Source organism: Procambarus clarkii, chromosome 1 (assembly GCF_040958095.1).
Source record: "Procambarus clarkii isolate CNS0578487 chromosome 1, FALCON_Pclarkii_2.0, whole genome shotgun sequence".
Taxonomy (NCBI): domain Eukaryota; kingdom Metazoa; phylum Arthropoda; class Malacostraca; order Decapoda; family Cambaridae; genus Procambarus; species Procambarus clarkii.
Window position 1 is genome coordinate 57,955,469 of NC_091150.1, and position 18,689 is coordinate 57,974,157.

At 43.6% G+C, this 18,689-nt stretch overlaps 1 protein-coding gene across 1 annotated transcript in view; it reads right to left on the minus strand.

The window, feature by feature from the left end:
* Positions 1 to 18,689, minus strand: part of LOC123755373 (polycystin-1-like protein 2) — a 128,147-nt gene that overhangs the window by 37,593 nt on the left and 71,865 nt on the right. Inside the window, exons 13-14 of the mRNA XM_069322921.1 lie at positions 8,272 to 8,392; positions 4,249 to 4,414 (exon numbers count right to left, since the gene is read on the minus strand). Coding sequence (XP_069179022.1) covers positions 4,249 to 4,414; positions 8,272 to 8,392 — 287 coding nt within the window. The remainder of the gene's footprint in view (positions 1 to 4,248; positions 4,415 to 8,271; positions 8,393 to 18,689) is intronic.

Consider the following 18,689-nt stretch of genomic DNA (forward strand, 5'->3'; position numbering starts at 1 on the left):
AACTGTCTCTGACTAATTTTGCTCACAAAGTGGACTCTGTTCATTTTTAGGTATAAAATGGTCTCTGACGAAAATTGGGTATAAAATGGACTCTGTCAAATTTTCACAGATTACAGGACACTGATGAAATTTGCTCTCAAAGTAGACTCTGGCGAATTTTCGGTATAAACTGGACTCTGATGAAATATGAGCTAAATACTGTCTCTGACTAATTTTGCTCTCAAAGTAGACTCTGACGAAAATTGGGTATAAAATGGACTCTGTCAAATTTTCGCAGATTACAGGACTCTGATGAAATTTCAGCTTAAAACTGTCTCTGACTAATTTTGGTCTTTACAGGTGAAATAGCCGTAAATGGATATAAAACTAAATGTTATGGCTAAGTTGTCTGTTTTCCTTAACAAAACATCTAAGACAATATTCTCTGAAAATGGTCCTTTTACAAATGTGTGATTGAAAACGGGCAAAGGTTGTCCATAGAGTTTACCTGGAAATGCTGTGACACAAACACGATTTTTTCTAAAACTTTTCTTTAAGATTTTCCTACTTATTTTCATCATAAGAATGATTAACAAACTTCTAAGATCTCGGAAATTATTTTTCTCATAAGAATTCCTTACTTCCAAATCTGTGACTCCCCAAATTTGCCTGAAAACCCCTAAGATCCACAGGGGATTTTTCCCCCAGAAAAAAAATCCTCTGTGGCTCTTACAGTCCACAGGGGTCCACTCCCCAAAAAAAAAAATCCCATGTGGCTCTTACAGTCCACAGGGGTCCTCTCGCCAAAAAAAAAAGTTGCCTGTGGCTCTTACTCCCTACTACTAGGGAGTACCTAAGCAATAGGAGGCAGAGAGTTACAGTGAGGGGTGAGTCCTCTGATTGGCGTGAAGTCACCAGTGGAGTCCCACTGGGCTCTGTACTCGGACCTATTTCGTTTCTGATATACGTAAATGATCTCCCAGAGGGTATAGACTCATTCCTCTCAATGTTTGCTGACGACGCCAAACTTATGAGAAGGATTAAGACAGAGGAGGACTGCTTGAGGTTTTAAGAAGACCTGGACAAACTGAAGGAATAGTCGAACAAATGGTTGTTAGATTTAACCCAAGCAAATGTAATGTTATGAAGATAGGTGAAGGGAGCAGGAGGCCAGATTCAAGGTGCCATTTGGGAGATTAAATTCTTTAAGAGTCAGAGAGAGAGAAAAAATTGGGGGTTGATAACATGCCTGTCCCCTGTCCCCTGAAACCCATTTCAAGAGGATAACATCAGCGGCATATGCCAGGTTGGACAACATAAGAACGCCCTTTAGAAACTTGTGCAAGGAATTATTCAGAACTTTGTATACCACATATGTCAGACCAATCCTGGAGTATGCAACTCCAGCATGGAGTCCATATCAAGTCAAGCATAAGACTAAACTGGAAAAGGTTCAAAGGTTTGCCACCAGACTAGTACCCGAACTGAGAGGTATGAGCTACGAGGAGAGACTACGGGAATTAAACCTCACGTCGCTGGAAGACAGAAGAGTTAGGGGGACATGATTCTCAAAGGAATTGATAGGGTAGATAGAGACAGGCTATTTAACACAAGGGGCACACGTACCACGGGACACAGGTGGAAATTGAGCGCCCAAATGAGCCACAGAGATATTAGAAAGAAAGACTAGTGTCGGAGTAGTTGACAAATGGATTAAATTAGGAAGTGATGTGGTGGAGGCTGACTCCATACACAGTTTCAAGTGTAGATATGATAGAGCCCAATAGGCTCAGAAACCTGTACATCAATTGATTGACAGTTGAGAGGCGGGATCAGAGAGCCAGAGCTCAACCCCCGCAAGCACAGCTAGGTGAGTACTGAGTACAGAAACACCAGCCACACTACAGAACATATACTCACATACATTCCCTACACAGTGGAGAGCTTACAGTTATATTAGAGAGGATGCAATCGCAATATAGAACATACAATTACAGTACAAAATATATAATCACAGTATAAAATAGATCATACAATCACATCACATAATATACAATTACATTTTATATTTTAGAATCATGTTGCACTAAGAGATCGAAACAGACACTAAGGAACACACAGTCATTAAACACAATATTCTGGCAAGAATAATATGCAAGAATAAACATAGGAACATAAGAATGAAGTTAACTGCAGAAGGCTTATTGACCCATTCGAGGACGCTCCTATTTATATCCACACAATCTCATTCATATATAGGTCTAACCAACGCTTGAAACAATCAAGGAATCCTACTTCTATTAGGTTACTGGGTAACACTGAAATAGGAAATTATTTTAAGTAACATAGCTTAATGAGAAGCCTCGTCAGAAACAAATCCACCAGAACCAAAGCTGGAAGCAACGCAAAGGAAATACACTGATCTAATAAGTAATAATTAAAAGTATACTATTGATCTTATGTACAAAACTTAATTAATCTTTAGGTTCAGCAAACAACTTCAAAATCTTACAAAACAAATTGATAAGCATTGACCAAAATTTTTGTTTCCACATGGAAAGTGAATCTAAGTCCGAAACTTGGCATTAAGGATTCCTTAAGCCATAGCAAGCGTTCCATATCAGGTACAGTCGAAGAAATGTATTCCTTTACCTGTCGCTTTCCTGGAACGTGCAAAATGGCAAAGCCGCGTGTGTTGTTGTTGTAGTAATGGATTAAATAACGAATGAAGTAGGTATATATGTAATTGTATAAATATATGTATAGATGAATAGATGTATGAGTAGATGAATTGATGTATGTGTAGATGTCTAGATGTAGGTGTAGATGCCTAGATGTAGGTGTAGATGTCTAGGTGTATGTGTTGATTATGAGAGAATTCATTGCACTTTATCAAGAAAGAAGAGAGGCGCTCACCAGCAACACTAGGCCTGATGTTCACATAAAATAAGGCACAAATCGCGAAGAAAGCGATTGAGACATCTCCAGGAGCGTTAGTGTTTGAATACATATGGCGCTGAAAGGAGGGTTCAGGCCTAATAGTGGAGGAAGGTGAAAGATTACAGACGTGAGGACTACAGGTGATAGAGAGTCTATCAGCAAGAAGTGCATTTGGAGATCTAGGGTAAAAACGCAAAAATACGATCTCGGAATTGATAGCTTGGAAATGTAGAGATGCCATGTAGCTCCTCAACATACTCAAGTATGAGCTGGACTTGAAGTAATTTTAATTACTTTTCCTGTATTTAAACCCAAATAATAAGATTTTCCTAACTTTAATGTAGGAATAATGTATTGATAAGGTTTCTCCTCAGTCTCTACCCTTAGACGAGCTACTTTCTCCCTGGAACATGCATCCTCTAATTTAAACAATGCAGTGAAGGTCTTCGCATCAGGTATCGAAGGCCACGTCACGGATTACCTAAGACCCTAACTCTTTGCGACAACCTAATCGTTCAATCATCATCCTGTTTTAACACACTTCTTCAACTATGTCATTAATTCCGACAATTGGTACTGAGAGCAGCACACATACTACACCTATCTCCGTGTTCAATAAGTCAAGAAGCCAAATATAATACACCTGCTAGAGCAAAAAAACACGCGTCCTCCCGTGATGGCTGCTCTTGCCCTACTGACGACAGCTCGTGACTTACTGATCGAGTGCTAAATAAATAAACATAAAATATAACACGAAACAATGGAACAAATTAGATGTTTAGATTCACGAGAGACCCGGGTTGATAATGATTCAAAAATAGGGCTAAACTGATAAGGAACATTTTTCTTGCTAACATAATAGACGTGGGATTGCTAGATTATTTCAAACATATGTTAGACCCACTCAAGCATAGGTTAGACCCATTCATAAATCAATTCACATATATGTGAAATGATTTAAATGGATATAAATTAGAGCTGCCTCGAATGGACCAGTAAATTTTTGCAGCTTCCTTTAGTATTATACTGATAGGTTTTTGTTGTGTCATATGTGGTAACCTCAGAGTTTTGATATGTGTTGAACGACAAAATTGTCTGATCTGAAGCATGACAGAGATATGTGCACAGCTGTACCTGTACACGTGAGCCTCCCTGATTTGTTTAGGCTTTTGTGGCATAAAATAAAAATTTTCATTTTCCATATAACTTTTTTTTTCAAATCATACCACTTTCAATGTTTGATTTTTTTTTAATAATTTTTAGATTTTGTTAATTTTGTTTGTGATGTGGAAGCCGACATTCCAGTCCAGCGCTGTACATGAAACTGACCTGCTACCATATGTTATGGTGAGGAAAACCCAGAGGAAGATTGAGTATGCGACGATTTCTGTCATGATCTTCCACATGTCAATTTCTTGCTGCCTTTCCTTCCTGAGTCTCTCCAACGTCTCGTCATCCAGCCTCTTGTGCTTCCGGGAATGGGTACTCTCGTTTCCTGGAAGACAGACACCGTTTTAGAGTGAAGTCCCTGGGCACAACATTCACCTCATTATTTTCACTAACGTGTTCGTATATTATTTTTAGTAATTTAATGTAATTATCAAAAGAACGCACCAAGCCGGGAATGCTATGTAGCACCATCAAATGTGCGGGACAATCACAGGACGCTAAATATCACTAAGAATGCCAATACAAGAACAGAAACGCATAAGGCGAACGACATCAAATGTATCTGATTCACCAAGAATTCTATCAAGAGACAAGTGACCACGAGGGACGATCGGGAAGCAAGACACATGTTCGTCCTGAAAGTCAGGACATTCAACAAGGATATGCTCGACTGTAAGAGGGACAATGCAGTTTAGATAAAAAGTAGCAGGGCGGCGCTCCATTAGTGTCCGTGAGTTAAACGTGTATTGCCAATAAGCAACCTCCCCAGAGCCGTTTCCCACCACCGGTTATGTTGGTAGGAGGAAGGCCATGACACACTACTCTTACGAGTACGCAGTTTGTTACCAGTAACAGAAGACCGACAACCTTGCCAACGGGCAAAGATGGAGGAATGAATAACTGGGTAAAAGTCGGAATAAGGAATACCTTTCCGGGAGATGGGACAAGTGCAGATAGCTTCCTTAGCGGCGCCATCCGGACGTTCATTTAAAGAGACACCAATATGACTCCACTGTCTTAAATCTACTGGAGATGGGAAGCAGCCAATGTTGAATCTCGACTACCACCTGGATTAAACTAGATTAAAGGACTCCAGAGTCACGAGGTCACTGCGAGAGTCAACTACAACAAAAAAGGAGGACTGACAGTGAGAAAGCAGTAGACAAAGAGAATATCATAAAGTTCTGCCGTGAAGATGCTAGTCTCCGGAGGCAGGAGACACATATAGGTGTGGTCAGGAAAAACAACATAGTAGCCTACACCATCTGCAGACTTAGACCCATCGGTGAAGATGGAAATGGAGCAGAGTGGAAAGAAAAATCTTCATGGAAAAGGGGTTTCTGAATATTAGGAGGGGTCAGGGTTTTACAAAATTTAGGAAGGGGGGGACCCTCCGCGGGGGCAAAGACGGAAGGACACGAGGAGAAATATTAGTAACACGAACCGAAAAAGCATCTTGTAAGCGAGACAACCGTACAGAAAGAGGTAGGTTGTGAAGGGGAACAGGAACTACAGGATGGGTAAAGGTCAAGGCACGACATAAGAGAGAGTGAGGGGTGTTGTAAGGACCGTGCAAAGTAGCGAAGACAGTGGCAAGCACGGCGATCCTGTAGAGACAGGACTCCAGTTTCAACCTACATGCTGAGGGTAGGAACATAAGAACAAAGGTAACTGCAGAAGGCCGATTGGCCCATACGAGGCAGCTCCTATTTATAACCACGCAATCCCACTCATATACATGTCCAACCCACGCTTGAAGCAATCGTGGGACCCCACCTCTACCACGTTACGCGGTAATTGGTTCCACAAATCAACAACCTGTTACCAAACCAGTATTTCCCGAGTCTTTCCTAAATCTAAACTTATCCAATTTATACCCATTGTTTCGTTGAACGAAAGGCACTAGAACTGAGGTGTAACCCAGTATGGTGCAGAGCGCCAAGACGGCGAAGAGTAGAGGGAGAAGCAGACGAGTAAGCAGGGCAACCATAATCAACTTTAGACAGAACGAGAGAGGAATGTAAAGAGAGGAGGAGCGGGCACCTATCAGCTCCCCAGGGAGTATGAAACAAGGCCTTAAGAAAGTTAAGGGCCTTAGAGCATTCAACTCGGTGGTAGGAGATATGGGGCAACCAAGTCAAACGAGTGTTAAAGATGAGCCCCTAAAGCTTAGAAGAATTTCTGTATGAAAGGGGATGGCCATATAGTGACAGAGGAGGACGGAGAATGAATGACCTGCTACCGAGTAAGTCATAGCAAGTGTTTTAGTTGTTGAGATGGTCATGAGACACGAGGAAGGTCATGAGACACAAGGAAGGTCATGAGACACGAGGAAGGTCATGAGACACAAGGAAGGTCATGAGACACGAGGAAGGTCATGAGACACGAGGAAGGTCATGAGACACGAGGAAGGTCATGAGACACAAGGAAGGTCATGAGACACGAGGAAGGTCATGAGACACGAGGAAGGTCATGAGACACAAGGAAGGTCATGAGACACGAGGAAGGTCATGAGACACGAGGAAGGTCATAAGACACGAGGAAGGTCATGAGACACGAGGAAGGTCATGAGACACGAGGAAGGTCATGAGACACGAGGAAGGTCATGAGACACGAGGAAGGTCATGAGACACGAGAAAGGTCATGAGACACTAGGATGGTCATGAGACACTAGGAAGGTCATGAGACACGAGGAAGGTCATGAGACACGAGGAAGGTCATGAGACACGTGGAAGGTCATGAGACACGTAGAAGGTCATGAGACACGTGGAAGGTCATGAGACACGAGGAAGGTCATGAGACACGAGGAAGGTCATGAGACACGAGGAAGGTCATGAGACACTAGGAAGGTTATGAGACACTAGGAAGGTCATGAGACACGAGGAAGGTCATGAGACACGAGGAAGGTCATGAGACACGAGCTTAGAGACATGCTCGACAAGAGACATGAGGACAACGAGCTGAGATATGAAGATAATGAGCTGAGAAATGTGGACAAGTAGCTGGGATAGGAAGACAAGAAGCTGGGATAGGAAGACAAGAAGCTGGGATAGGCGGACAAGAAGCTGGGATAGGAGGACAAGTAGCTGGGATAGGATGACAAGTAACTGGGATAGGAGGACAAGTAGCTGGGATAGAAGGACAAGTAGCTGGGATAGGAGGACAAATAGCGGGGATAGGAGGACTAGAAGCAGGGATAGGAGGACAAGTAGCTGGGATAGGATGACAAATAGCGGGGATAAGAGGACTAAAAGCTGGGATAAGAAGACAAGTAGCTGGGATAGGACAAGTAGCTGGGATAGGAAGACAAGTAGCTGGGATAGGAGGACAAGTAGCTGGGATAGAAGGACAAGTAGCTGGGATAGGAGGACAAGTTGCTGGGATAGGAGGACAAGTTGCTGGGATAGGAGGACAAGAAGCTGGGATAGGAGGACTAGGAGCTACGATATGAGAACAAGTAATTGATATATGAAAAACAGTGACTCAAGTAATTTTATCAGACACACTATATAAAAAAAATACAAATTCCTCCGATGGACTAAAGCGAGGCAACACTATATAGTCACGGCGACTCGAAAATCCAAAATGAGTGTTTTAGGTCAAGCGGTCGTCATAGCCCTGTTCTTCACCTGGGCCGCGCCTAGAATACCTCAGCTAGTGAACACTGAGCGTCCTAGACCAGAGCCCTGGCAACACCTATGGCGACCGCCCCATTACATTCTTCGTCTATATATTTATTAAACAAGCTTCACCACGCTAAGTGGCCTGTCATGTGGAAAGTGCACTAAGTCTTCCATAGGTCAAGTTAAACTTTATCATGCTAAGTATCACCGTTCACTTTTTACAATATATCTGAGTAAATTCATTAGATTGTAACTGTTTAGTAAATTAATAATATTTTAAGGTAATTGTAATTTTTGCTATTATATGCTTCAAATAATTTACCAGGCCATAACAGACTGTGCAGCTCTTATGTGGTACTGGGCAGTGGTTACACTCGCAACAAACATTAGCAAATAAATGCTCTCCTTTTGCTAAGCCTCTAAGTTCACGTACTTCAAGTGTCTTTGGTGGACAAGCTTTTAGTTTAGGGATCAACACTGGTCTTACACAGGATATTTAACTCAAACTTTAGCTAATGAATGGTATTTATGATACAATACTTCAAATAATAAAAGTTACCCGGGTGTAGCCAATCTTCATCCCTTTCCAGTTGTGGTTCCTCTTGGTCCTCCTCGGAGTCGTCCTCCTCCAAGTCGCTAGTCTTACATATGGCGCTCATCACCATGGCGATCACAATTATCTGTTTACACAAACATTACTGAGTCATAGACAGGTAATTAAGGAATCACTGAACATATTGTTTAAATACTGTAAATACATAATGGTAGTAGACGCTGGTGTTTCTCAAACGAGGTTGAGAAACATCAAAATGAGAAAAAGACTTTATATATAGGTAATACTTGTCTGGTGAGACCTTTACTACATCTATTTCAAATACAGAGAACAATGTTTATAACGAAGAAACAATGTAGGGTGTGTGGGCAAAGATGAGAAACATAATTATGTGACAATTTTTATTAAAGAATAATATTAATTATCAAGATGTATCGTAGCTTTAATCTTTTAATAGTAACTTTCCAAGATGTTGTGTTTGGTGGCTGCAGATTCTATACACTGTTACCTAATGTTGTTTATTTTTGGGTTGGTGTTGATTCCTGTGTGTGTGACGCGAGCATTGTTGGTGCTATCAGCAGGGCAGGCATACTTGTGTTGCTGCTAGTTCTTGTGTGTGACGCTGTTACGGACCAGAGTCCAGCGTCGTAACACGGAGCAGTGACGACAACGCCATCTGTGAGTCAGCTCCCGAAACCCCCTCCAAATGGACGACGCCATCTAGTGAGGACGGAATATACCGGCCACAGGGGCTAGTTTCCCGTCTTAATCAGCTTGTGACATAGCCGCTGCTGACCTCTGGTGAGGTGGCGCTTAGACAGCAACGCCATCTATGGAGTGGATAGGTGGACGTTTGTGTCTAAGCCTGTAAGTGAGGTGCCCTAGAGTGTAACCAATACTAATGACATGTCTGATTACAGAGTCGACCTGGGACTGCTGTATCGGACGATGGGGCAGTCTACCCAAGGCAGCCATAGTCTATCCACGAGTTTGCTCTGAGGAAGCTGTGAGTCACCCCCGGACGAACACTGTTAAGTGTGTTAGCCTGCCTGTGACGTGGCAGTACCAGGAATCGTCTTATCTGGGGGCTGGCTGGTGGAAGAGACTACCCACTTTGGTGCGGAGAGAGGAGAGTGAACTGCGGAATCACACGAGGCTCCTGCCTAGGGCTCGCAACCCTAGTATCGGTCGTGGAGCGGCCTACACAGCGGAGCTGATTGAAACCTGCCAGCTACAGGCTGGATTTGTGGTTGAACGCCTCCACGACGGTGCACCCAGTGGGACTGTGATTTGGCTGGCCTGTGGCCGGGGGTAGATTCGCCGAGGGAATCAGAGGATTCATCGTGGACCACGAAGAAGAGAACCAGGGCTACTCATCTTGAGCACCGTGGAGCATCCTGTGTCTTCAGAGGAAGACTAATTTGTATATAATAAGTGTAGTTATAGCAACCCCATGTGACTGTGATATATTTATTTATAGTGGTGGTAGCAATATAAATACAAAAGCAGTGCATTTGTGTCCCTTCCCCTTTAATTTGCTTGCGTTACGGACCACACCCCTTGAAAGCCACTACTAACTTGGGGCCGGATACCCAAACTCTAATAACATCAGAGAAGAACCCGGTTGAGACCCAATAGTGCCGTAACAGACGCGAGCATTGTTGGTGCTATCAGCAGGGCAGGCATACTTGTGTTCCTATGACCACACATCAATGTGTCGAGATGTTTCACCTATTATACTGAAACAAGTATTATAGAGCTCAGCATATATCGGAACCGTGATGACCTTGCTATTGGTAGCTTATGGCAGCGGAGGTGTCGAGGGAGGGGAGGGAATTATCAGGGGAAAGTGCCAAGCCATTACAACTATATAGCACTTGGAAGGGATTAAGATAAGGATTTGGGATGGGACGGGAAGAAGGAATGGTGCCCAACTACTTGGATGGTCCGGGAATGAATGCGGACCTGTATGAAGCGAAACTGTCGTTCTACCGTCCATCCCGAGGAGGTGTTGACAGTGGTACATATTGTGTACCACTGTCAAGACACCACCTCACCGTGGGTGGTGAACGCCGCCTCACCGTGGGTGGTGAACGCCGCCTCACCGTGGGTGGTGAACGCCGCCTCACCGTGGGTGGTGAACGCCGCCTCACCGTGGGTGGTGAACGCCGCCTCACCGTGGGTGGTGAACGCCGCCTCACCGTGGGTGGTGAACGCCGCCTCACCGTGGGTGGTGAACGCCGCCTCACCGTGGGTGGTGAACGCCGCCTCACCGTGGGTGGTGAACGCCGCCTCACCGTGGGTGGTGAACGCCGCCTCACCGTGGGTGGTGAACGCCGCCTCACCGTGGGTGGTGAACGCCGCCTCACCGTGGGTGGTGAACGCCGCCTCACCGCGGGTTGTGAACACCACCTCACCGTGGGTGGTGAACACCACCTCACCGTGGGTGGTGAACGCCGCCTCACCGTGGGTGGTGAACGCCGCCTCACCGCGGGTGTAAAGAAATTTGGGTTTCGTAGCATCTCATAGAAAATGTGACTTCTTGCATCTCTCCTGGTTTCTATTTATCCATTAAACTCATATAAAACAATCCGTAAATCCCCATTGTGGGAACCAGAATGGTTATAAAAGTGTTTCCCAAAACTGGACATATTTAATTTAAATAATAAATAACATAAGCTCCTCCGTCGCTTTGTCAATAAATGGGCAGAAAAGGAACCGAGCACGCGATTAGTGGCTTGATCAAGGAGGGAGGAAACGTCATTAACTGATAACAACAAGTCTCTCCTGTGAGCATGCGAGCACATGCTCCACGAATACTTCCCGCGAATCATAGTGTTGAAGGACGTCAGAATCTTCAATCATCAACACGACTTCTCTAACCATAGGGAAATGTTCTGCATTCGATTGACCTTATATATCTTAGTATTTATGGCCATTTATGTAGATTTAGGTTGACCGGTATACTTAGGATAAAATACCTGAAATCCTTGCACTTTATCCATATATCGCTCCCAGTAGATAAACAACATATGGGATTAAGAAACAAGTACTGTATTGTAAAGACTAATAATAAACAGCAGCTTCCCTACGACTCTGTAATATCTCCATTGCTCAAACAATTATGTATTAGCGATAAGAGCTACATCAATATATAATGACTTACTGTAAGTATATAGCTCTTCAAATAGAACACTCTATGTAATTAGCTGAGATTGTAATTATAAGATGTGAAGGATAGATGAAATTGTTTATGTAATAATCTCCGTTGAGGTCTGATAAAGACCGTTTGTGCCCTCTGCAATGATTTTTGCGCAACCGCTCACAGGATAAGTATGAGGTGCACAATAAACTAGCCGCCTCCGGCTGCAACAATAAAAAAAAACAGGACAAGCCACCCGGATTAGGTAATATTAAATTAATTAAATATAACTTCTTTCTCCTGATATAGTCGTCATATATTTGTTACGGTTTATTACGATGTAACTATTGGACAGGTGAACTTGAAAGGGAAGGAGACATTATCAGCAAATTATCTTGAGCAACACGAGGCACGCTACGATGCCATTACTGACTGATCCACGAGTATATAGTTACATCGTTTCAGCTTCCGCGACGTGGATGTGTCTATTGCTTATTCACCAGGCAACATTCTATATAACAGCTAAGCTGGAATATTTATTATTACTAACCATGTTTGAAATAGTAGAATAACCATTAGTAGCAATTTTATATCAATCGATTAAATTTGATTCAGTATAATATAATTGAACCCCCCTAAACTTGTGAAGAAAAGCTGTTTATGGGAAAATTACAATCATACAGTCCACTGTTGTATAATACAGTCCACTTTCGTAAGAAATAAATTTATAAGAACTTCAATTGTAAATCATTAAATAAATAAATTAATAATAGTGATTAAAATAAATAATCAAATCTCATTGGTCAGTTTTCCCTCACAAGTGAGTCATGAGTATCAATCCTCTCATCCATCCTCTTAAGGTTCGCAATTTTCTTATCAAGGACGTCATCGATGGCCTTCATCCCCATTGAGGCTTCAAGGAGTGTGCTGTCTTCAGGTTTGGTTATATGGATATTTGGCAGAACACCCTCTATTCTCACTATGATGCCCTAGTTGGAACATATTATTACGAACTTAGTTCGAAATAGGTGTTCAATAGAATAGTGTCAGTGTTCAGTAGAATAGTTCAATTCAATAGTTAATACTTCAGGTGCCTAAATTTGCACCTTGCTCCTGGATTATTCTGATGTCCTCCATAAGGAAGTCTTGGGAACCAGCTAGAGTGTCCTCATCCAAGAACCAGATGTTAAGCTCGCTGAATAGGACTTCTGTGACTTGTTTGATGACTAAGCAGAAAAGGAGAGGAGCAAGGGGGTAATCCTGTTGGACGCCTTCTCGCGAATCATTCACCAAAAAAGTAGCTTTAGATCCATACTGCAGCACGAAGGTACAAACGGGTAGAGGGGAGGAAATAGACGATGAACTGCACGGAGTACAGCTTCTCTCCGTACCAAATTATCAAGCCAGATTTTTTTAATATAACTTGATCAGGGCCTTTTCGTCTGTGATGTTAGCAATGAAAGCTCGAGCTGCGTGAGCTGCCGCCTCAGACCTTTGTGGAAAGCTGAACCCGAACGGTTTTGATTTTAGCATGTTGGCTGCTGCCTGGCTAACTGTTATTGCAGCAACCTTTGCGAAGAGACACCGAAGGAAATTGGCCACAGCTATTGGTCTGATCCCTTCATCCTTTTTCCTTAAGAGCACAGAGAGATGCTCCAAAAAAGAAAGCCATTATGGTCTCAAGTGTGTTCCCAGCTAGACATGTGTTGGTGAGTCAGGTATCACCAAGAGACCTTGTGTAATGTCACCCAGTGCAGGGTTGAGTATTTGTTTAATGTGGTTGGGTTTTAGTTCTGTGAACCCACCTGCTGATCCTGTATGGAAGGACAAGGCTGTTTTATTGGCCACAGATTCGTCCACCCAGAGAGGTTCAGCTCAAGTATATTTATAAATATATATATATATATATATGACAGTGTCAGACCACGGAGGAAAATTGAAACAGGAATTTCCTTAAGTACTTTCGTATATTAATACATCGTCAGAAGGAGTCAATTAATATACGGAGGAGGAGTAATAATAATTTACGAAAGTACTTAAGGAAATTCCTGTTTCAATTTTCCTCCGTGGTCTGACACTGTCACATTTTTAATCACGTGTTTATTTTCGTGATACACACACACACACACACACACACACACACACACACACACACACACACACACACACACACACACACACACACACACACACACACACACACACACACACACACACACACACACACTGGTGGGACGCGAACAAGGGGACACAGGTGGAAGCTGAGTACCCAAATGAGCCACAGAGACGTTAGAAAGAACTTTTTCAGTGTCAGAGTAGTTAGCAAATGGAATGCATTAGGAAGTGATGTGGTGGAGGCTGACTCCATTCACAGTTTCAAATGTAGATATGATAGAGCCCAATAGGCTCAGGAATCTGTACACCAGTTGATTGACGGTTGAGAGGCGGGACCAAAGAGCCAGAGCTCAACCCCCGCAAGCACAATTAGGTGAGTACAATTAGGTGAGTACACACACACACACACACACACACACACACACACACACACACGAGGCAGAACACCCTCTGCGAGAATAACGTCTGCGGCATATGCGAGGCTGGCTAACATCAGAACGGCGTTCAGGAACCTGTGTAAGGAATCATTCAGAATCTTGTACACCACATATGTAAGACCAATCCTGGAGTATGCGGCCCCAACATGGAGCCCGTACCTTGTCAAGCACAAGACGAAGCTGGAAAAAGTCCAAAGGTATGCTACTAGACTAGTCCCAGACCTAAGAAGCATGAGTTATGAGGAAAGGCTGCGGGAAATGCACCTTACGACACTGGAAGACAGAAGAGTAAGGGGGGACATGATCACAACCTACAAAATCCTCAGGGGAATCGACCGGGTAAACAAGGATGAACTATTCAACACTGGTGGGACGCGAACAAGGGGACACAGGTGGAAGCTGAGTACCCAAATGAGCCACAGAGACGTTAGAAAGAACTTTTTCAGTGTCAGAGTAGTTAGTAAATGGAATGCATTAGGAAGTGATGTGGTGGAGGCTGACTCCATACACAGTTTCAAATGTAGATTTGATAGAGCCCAATAGGCTCAGGAATCTGTACACCAGTTGATTGACGGTTGAGAGGCGGGACCAAAGAGCCAGAGCTCAACCCCCGCAAACACAATTAGGTGAGTACACACACACACACACACACACACACACACACACACACACACACACACACACACACACATATATATATATATATATATATATATATATATATATATATATATATATATATATATATATATATATATATATATATATATATACATATATATATATATATACATATAAATATATATATATATTTTTTGTCGGGGTGTACGGGGGGGGGGGGGGCAAGTAACAGTGTACACAAGATCTTTATCCTGGACACCTGGTAAGATCGCCAATGTCGGGGTTTACCTTAGTTGTAAGTTCTGCACTTCATATCCTGTCAACGGTCGCCAACGCCGGGGTGTCTCTCTCTCTCTACATAGACACCACCCAGTAGTATTAGCGATAACTGTTACTCACCACAGCCCTGTGGGTCTTCACTCAATCCTCGTGGCGCCACTATTCGCCAGAAGAGTATCCCAGTCGATCTCCAGCTGGCCTTTATAGCCAAAGATGAGTGGGAACACAGTCAGCTCTCTCCCAACCGTGTGCCTGCCCTGACAAGGGCTCTACTACTAACTGAAAGGTCGCCAACTGGTGTTTTCCGTGTCCAGTAACACGTCAGTGGTATTGTAGAATTGTGGTACTAGTGGCAGAGAGCTCACTCATTAAATCTGGTCACAGGCAGGTATATGTCTCTAATATTCTCACTCTTTGGAACTGTTCTATAGCAACAAGATATATGGAGGGATAATACAAACGCAAAGGTATTTTGTATTTTACTTAAAACTTCAAGGTATTATATCCATATTCACAACTAAGCATCAAGTACATGCAGAAAGTCACTCTCTCTACATAAAACTGGGGCTCGTCTAGAGGGCAATACTCCCTCTCCTGTCAATGTCAGCTGAGCGGCCCCCTCACCGTGCGAATGCTTATGTACTTGTTTCTTTGGCGTGAAGCGCCTATTTCTTTAAATTCACAGGGATCACTATGTTTGTCATCAACACAAAATTTCTATAATGGCAATAAAATGCAATGAATCACCACACTGATCTCAAGTTCAATAACTCATTTCTACAGCAATTAACATAATATTTCACTATAATGGCATAATGCACTGTACTTCATAATAATGATGGTGAATGCAATTAACTACGGTACTGTCCTTAGATTCAGTAATTCCTTTCGAAGGCGAAAACACAATTAATCACAGCACACATGGAAATGTTATTCAACACACCAACATATACATATATATATAGATCAATTCATCAATATCAATAATAATGAGATAAATACTGGGCATACAGCCTAACACCAATAACTGGTACACTTATATATATATATATATATATATATATATATATATATATATATATATATATATATATATATATATATATATATATATATATATATATATATATATATATATATATATATATATATATTCTCTGGCATAATTTATAATATTAATGTCACATGAAAGAAATCATCAACGACACAGTAAACTCTTCAATGATTACAGGTGCATCCACACACCGCAAACATATGTATACCGTGAGATCTTCCTACAGCCTCACTTCTCACAACTGTTTCCTACCATGACATAGACATTGGTGAGCCTTGCTCACGACATGAAAGATACTCTGGCTAAATATATAGCTGACTAAAGGGGAATTGGGAGAGAAAATAGAATCACCTACTTCCACCTCACTGATGTGGACTCGCCCTCCGGTGAGAGTTGAATTGTAGCTCCTGGTCCCGGCTCTCGACTCGTAGGGAATGCCCCCACACACGCTGTGATGCTCTCTCCAGGAACCCAGTCAACATCCCAAAATAAACGCGTCATCACTGTGCTCTGTCCTCCGCAGGTCCGTGCTACTCCACAACTTCTTGTAGGGTTAAAGTCGGTTTCCTGGCCGTCGACTTCTCCTCGCAACTACGTCTGCAAACCTACTTCTCGGCTACAGTCGTCCTGATTCCCAATTATTTCTCTTCTTTCACTGCTTCCCGGTGGATTGGCCCAGCTGCTACGTCGTCACTAGATGGGTGAACTGCCTCAGACGTCACATACGTCACTGCACAGACTTCACTTCTTCTTCTTGCAAAGCACCTGTCCCTGGAGCACTTGTTGCTCAATATTCCGTCAATTCCCTCTTCGGTCCAACACATGAACGAAGGAAGACCTCACAGCGTACTTGCAGACTACAGGTGACGCGTAAAATCCATGGGAGCGGGGTACAACTGTCAAACTGACAGGACCAACCTTCGCACATCCGTCCACCTTGACGTGTCGTATCAGACTGGTGGCGCCAAAGAGGCGCGATCTCCGGACCCCCCTACCTTCGTGATGTCATACTTGCCAGGGGCGATTTTCATTGGCTCCCTGTGCCACATCACTGTCAGTGACCAATCTGGTGCCACTGACGTCACACAGTTTTGGAGGCAAAACGGAGGGGCCGGCGCCATATTGGCGTCCTAAAGGGCCTAAACAACAGGCCAAATTACTCGTCTTTTACGAATTTCTCGCTTATGCGAGAACACTACACGCTCCCACATATATCAAATTGTTGCCCGCAACATAGAGAACGCTCTGGTAAAATGGATATGACTTTTACAGCTGGCGTGGGAGAAATATAAGGGGGAACACCGTCACATACCCCTCCCCTTAAAATAAGAGTCATATCTGGTTAGTGTATACGGGACAGGGCATGCGCTACCACGTTGTCCTTCCCTCTGATGTGCTTGATGTCCAGCCAGTACTCCTGCAGTAGTAATGCCCACCTCGTCAGTTGTTGGTTGGAGTTCCTCATCTTGTACAAAAAGGTCAGAGGGTTGTGATCTGTAAACACAAGAACAGGTCTCGCCCCTCCACCCACGTACACGTCGAAGTGCTTCAGGGCCATTACTAAAGCCAAAGCCTTCTTCTCGACGGTACTATAGGCACGCTAGTACTTCACAAATTTCTTGGAGTAGAAAGCTACCGGCCTATGTACCTCACTCCTCTCTTGGGCCAACATGGCCCCTATCCCAACGTCGCTGGCATCCACGTACAGGATGAATCTGGCTGAGAAATCTGGGAATATTAATACTGGGGCCTCCATCAACAGTTTCTTGGTCTTTTCAAAAGACTCCTGGCAGGCCTCTCCCCACTTCCATCGTACATTCTTGGGGAGTAGTTCGGTCAAGGGATGCGCTACCGTGGAAAAATCCTTGCAGAACCCACGGTAGTATCCTATCATCCCATGATACCTCAACAACTCCTTATGTGTCCTGGGTACTGGTACTCCCTAATGGCTGACACTATGTGATCTACAGGGGTTACTTCTCCTTGGCCGATGACGAAGCCTAGGTACTCTAAGTGGGCCTTCCCAAACTTGCTCTTGGCTAGGTTCACTGTTAAGTTAGCATCCTCTAGCTTCCTGAACAATTCTCTGAGTCTCTCCAGGTGTGTCTTCCAATCGTCGGCATAAACTACGATGTCATCGATGTATACCGTGCAGCCTTCGGCTCCCCTCAGCAACTTATTCATCATGTGCTGGAAACAACTACCGCTGTTTTTCATTCCGAAGGGCAACACTTTGTACTGGTACAGCCCGTCCGGTGTTACGAAAGCTGATATCTTCCTGGCCTCGGGAGTCAATGAGATCTGGTAGTACCCCCTTGAGCAGATCGACCTTAGATACATATCTTGCACTACCCACCTGGTCGATGCAATCGCTCACCCTTGGCATGGGGTGGGAATCTGCCACAGTGATGGAGTTCACCTTTCTGTAGTCTGTACAAAAGCGGAATGTACCATCGCTTTTCTTCACTAACAAGCATGGGGAACTCCACTCACTGTTGCTAGACTCTGCAAGGTAGTTCTCAAGGACGTACTCCACCTCCTTCCTCATCAGCTCTCGTTTCTCTGGGCTTACCCTATAAGCGCTCTGCTTGACGGGCCTGGCGTCCCTCACCTCCACCTCGTGCGTTACACTCTTGTGTCGTCGGGGCACATCGGTAAAGAGAGATGCATTTTTTCTTAACAGGTTCGTCAGGTCCGCGCTCTGTTGTCCTTCTAGGTGTTGTAACTTGTCCTCGATCTTCGCCAAACTCTACGAATTGGTGAGATGGGTGCCGTC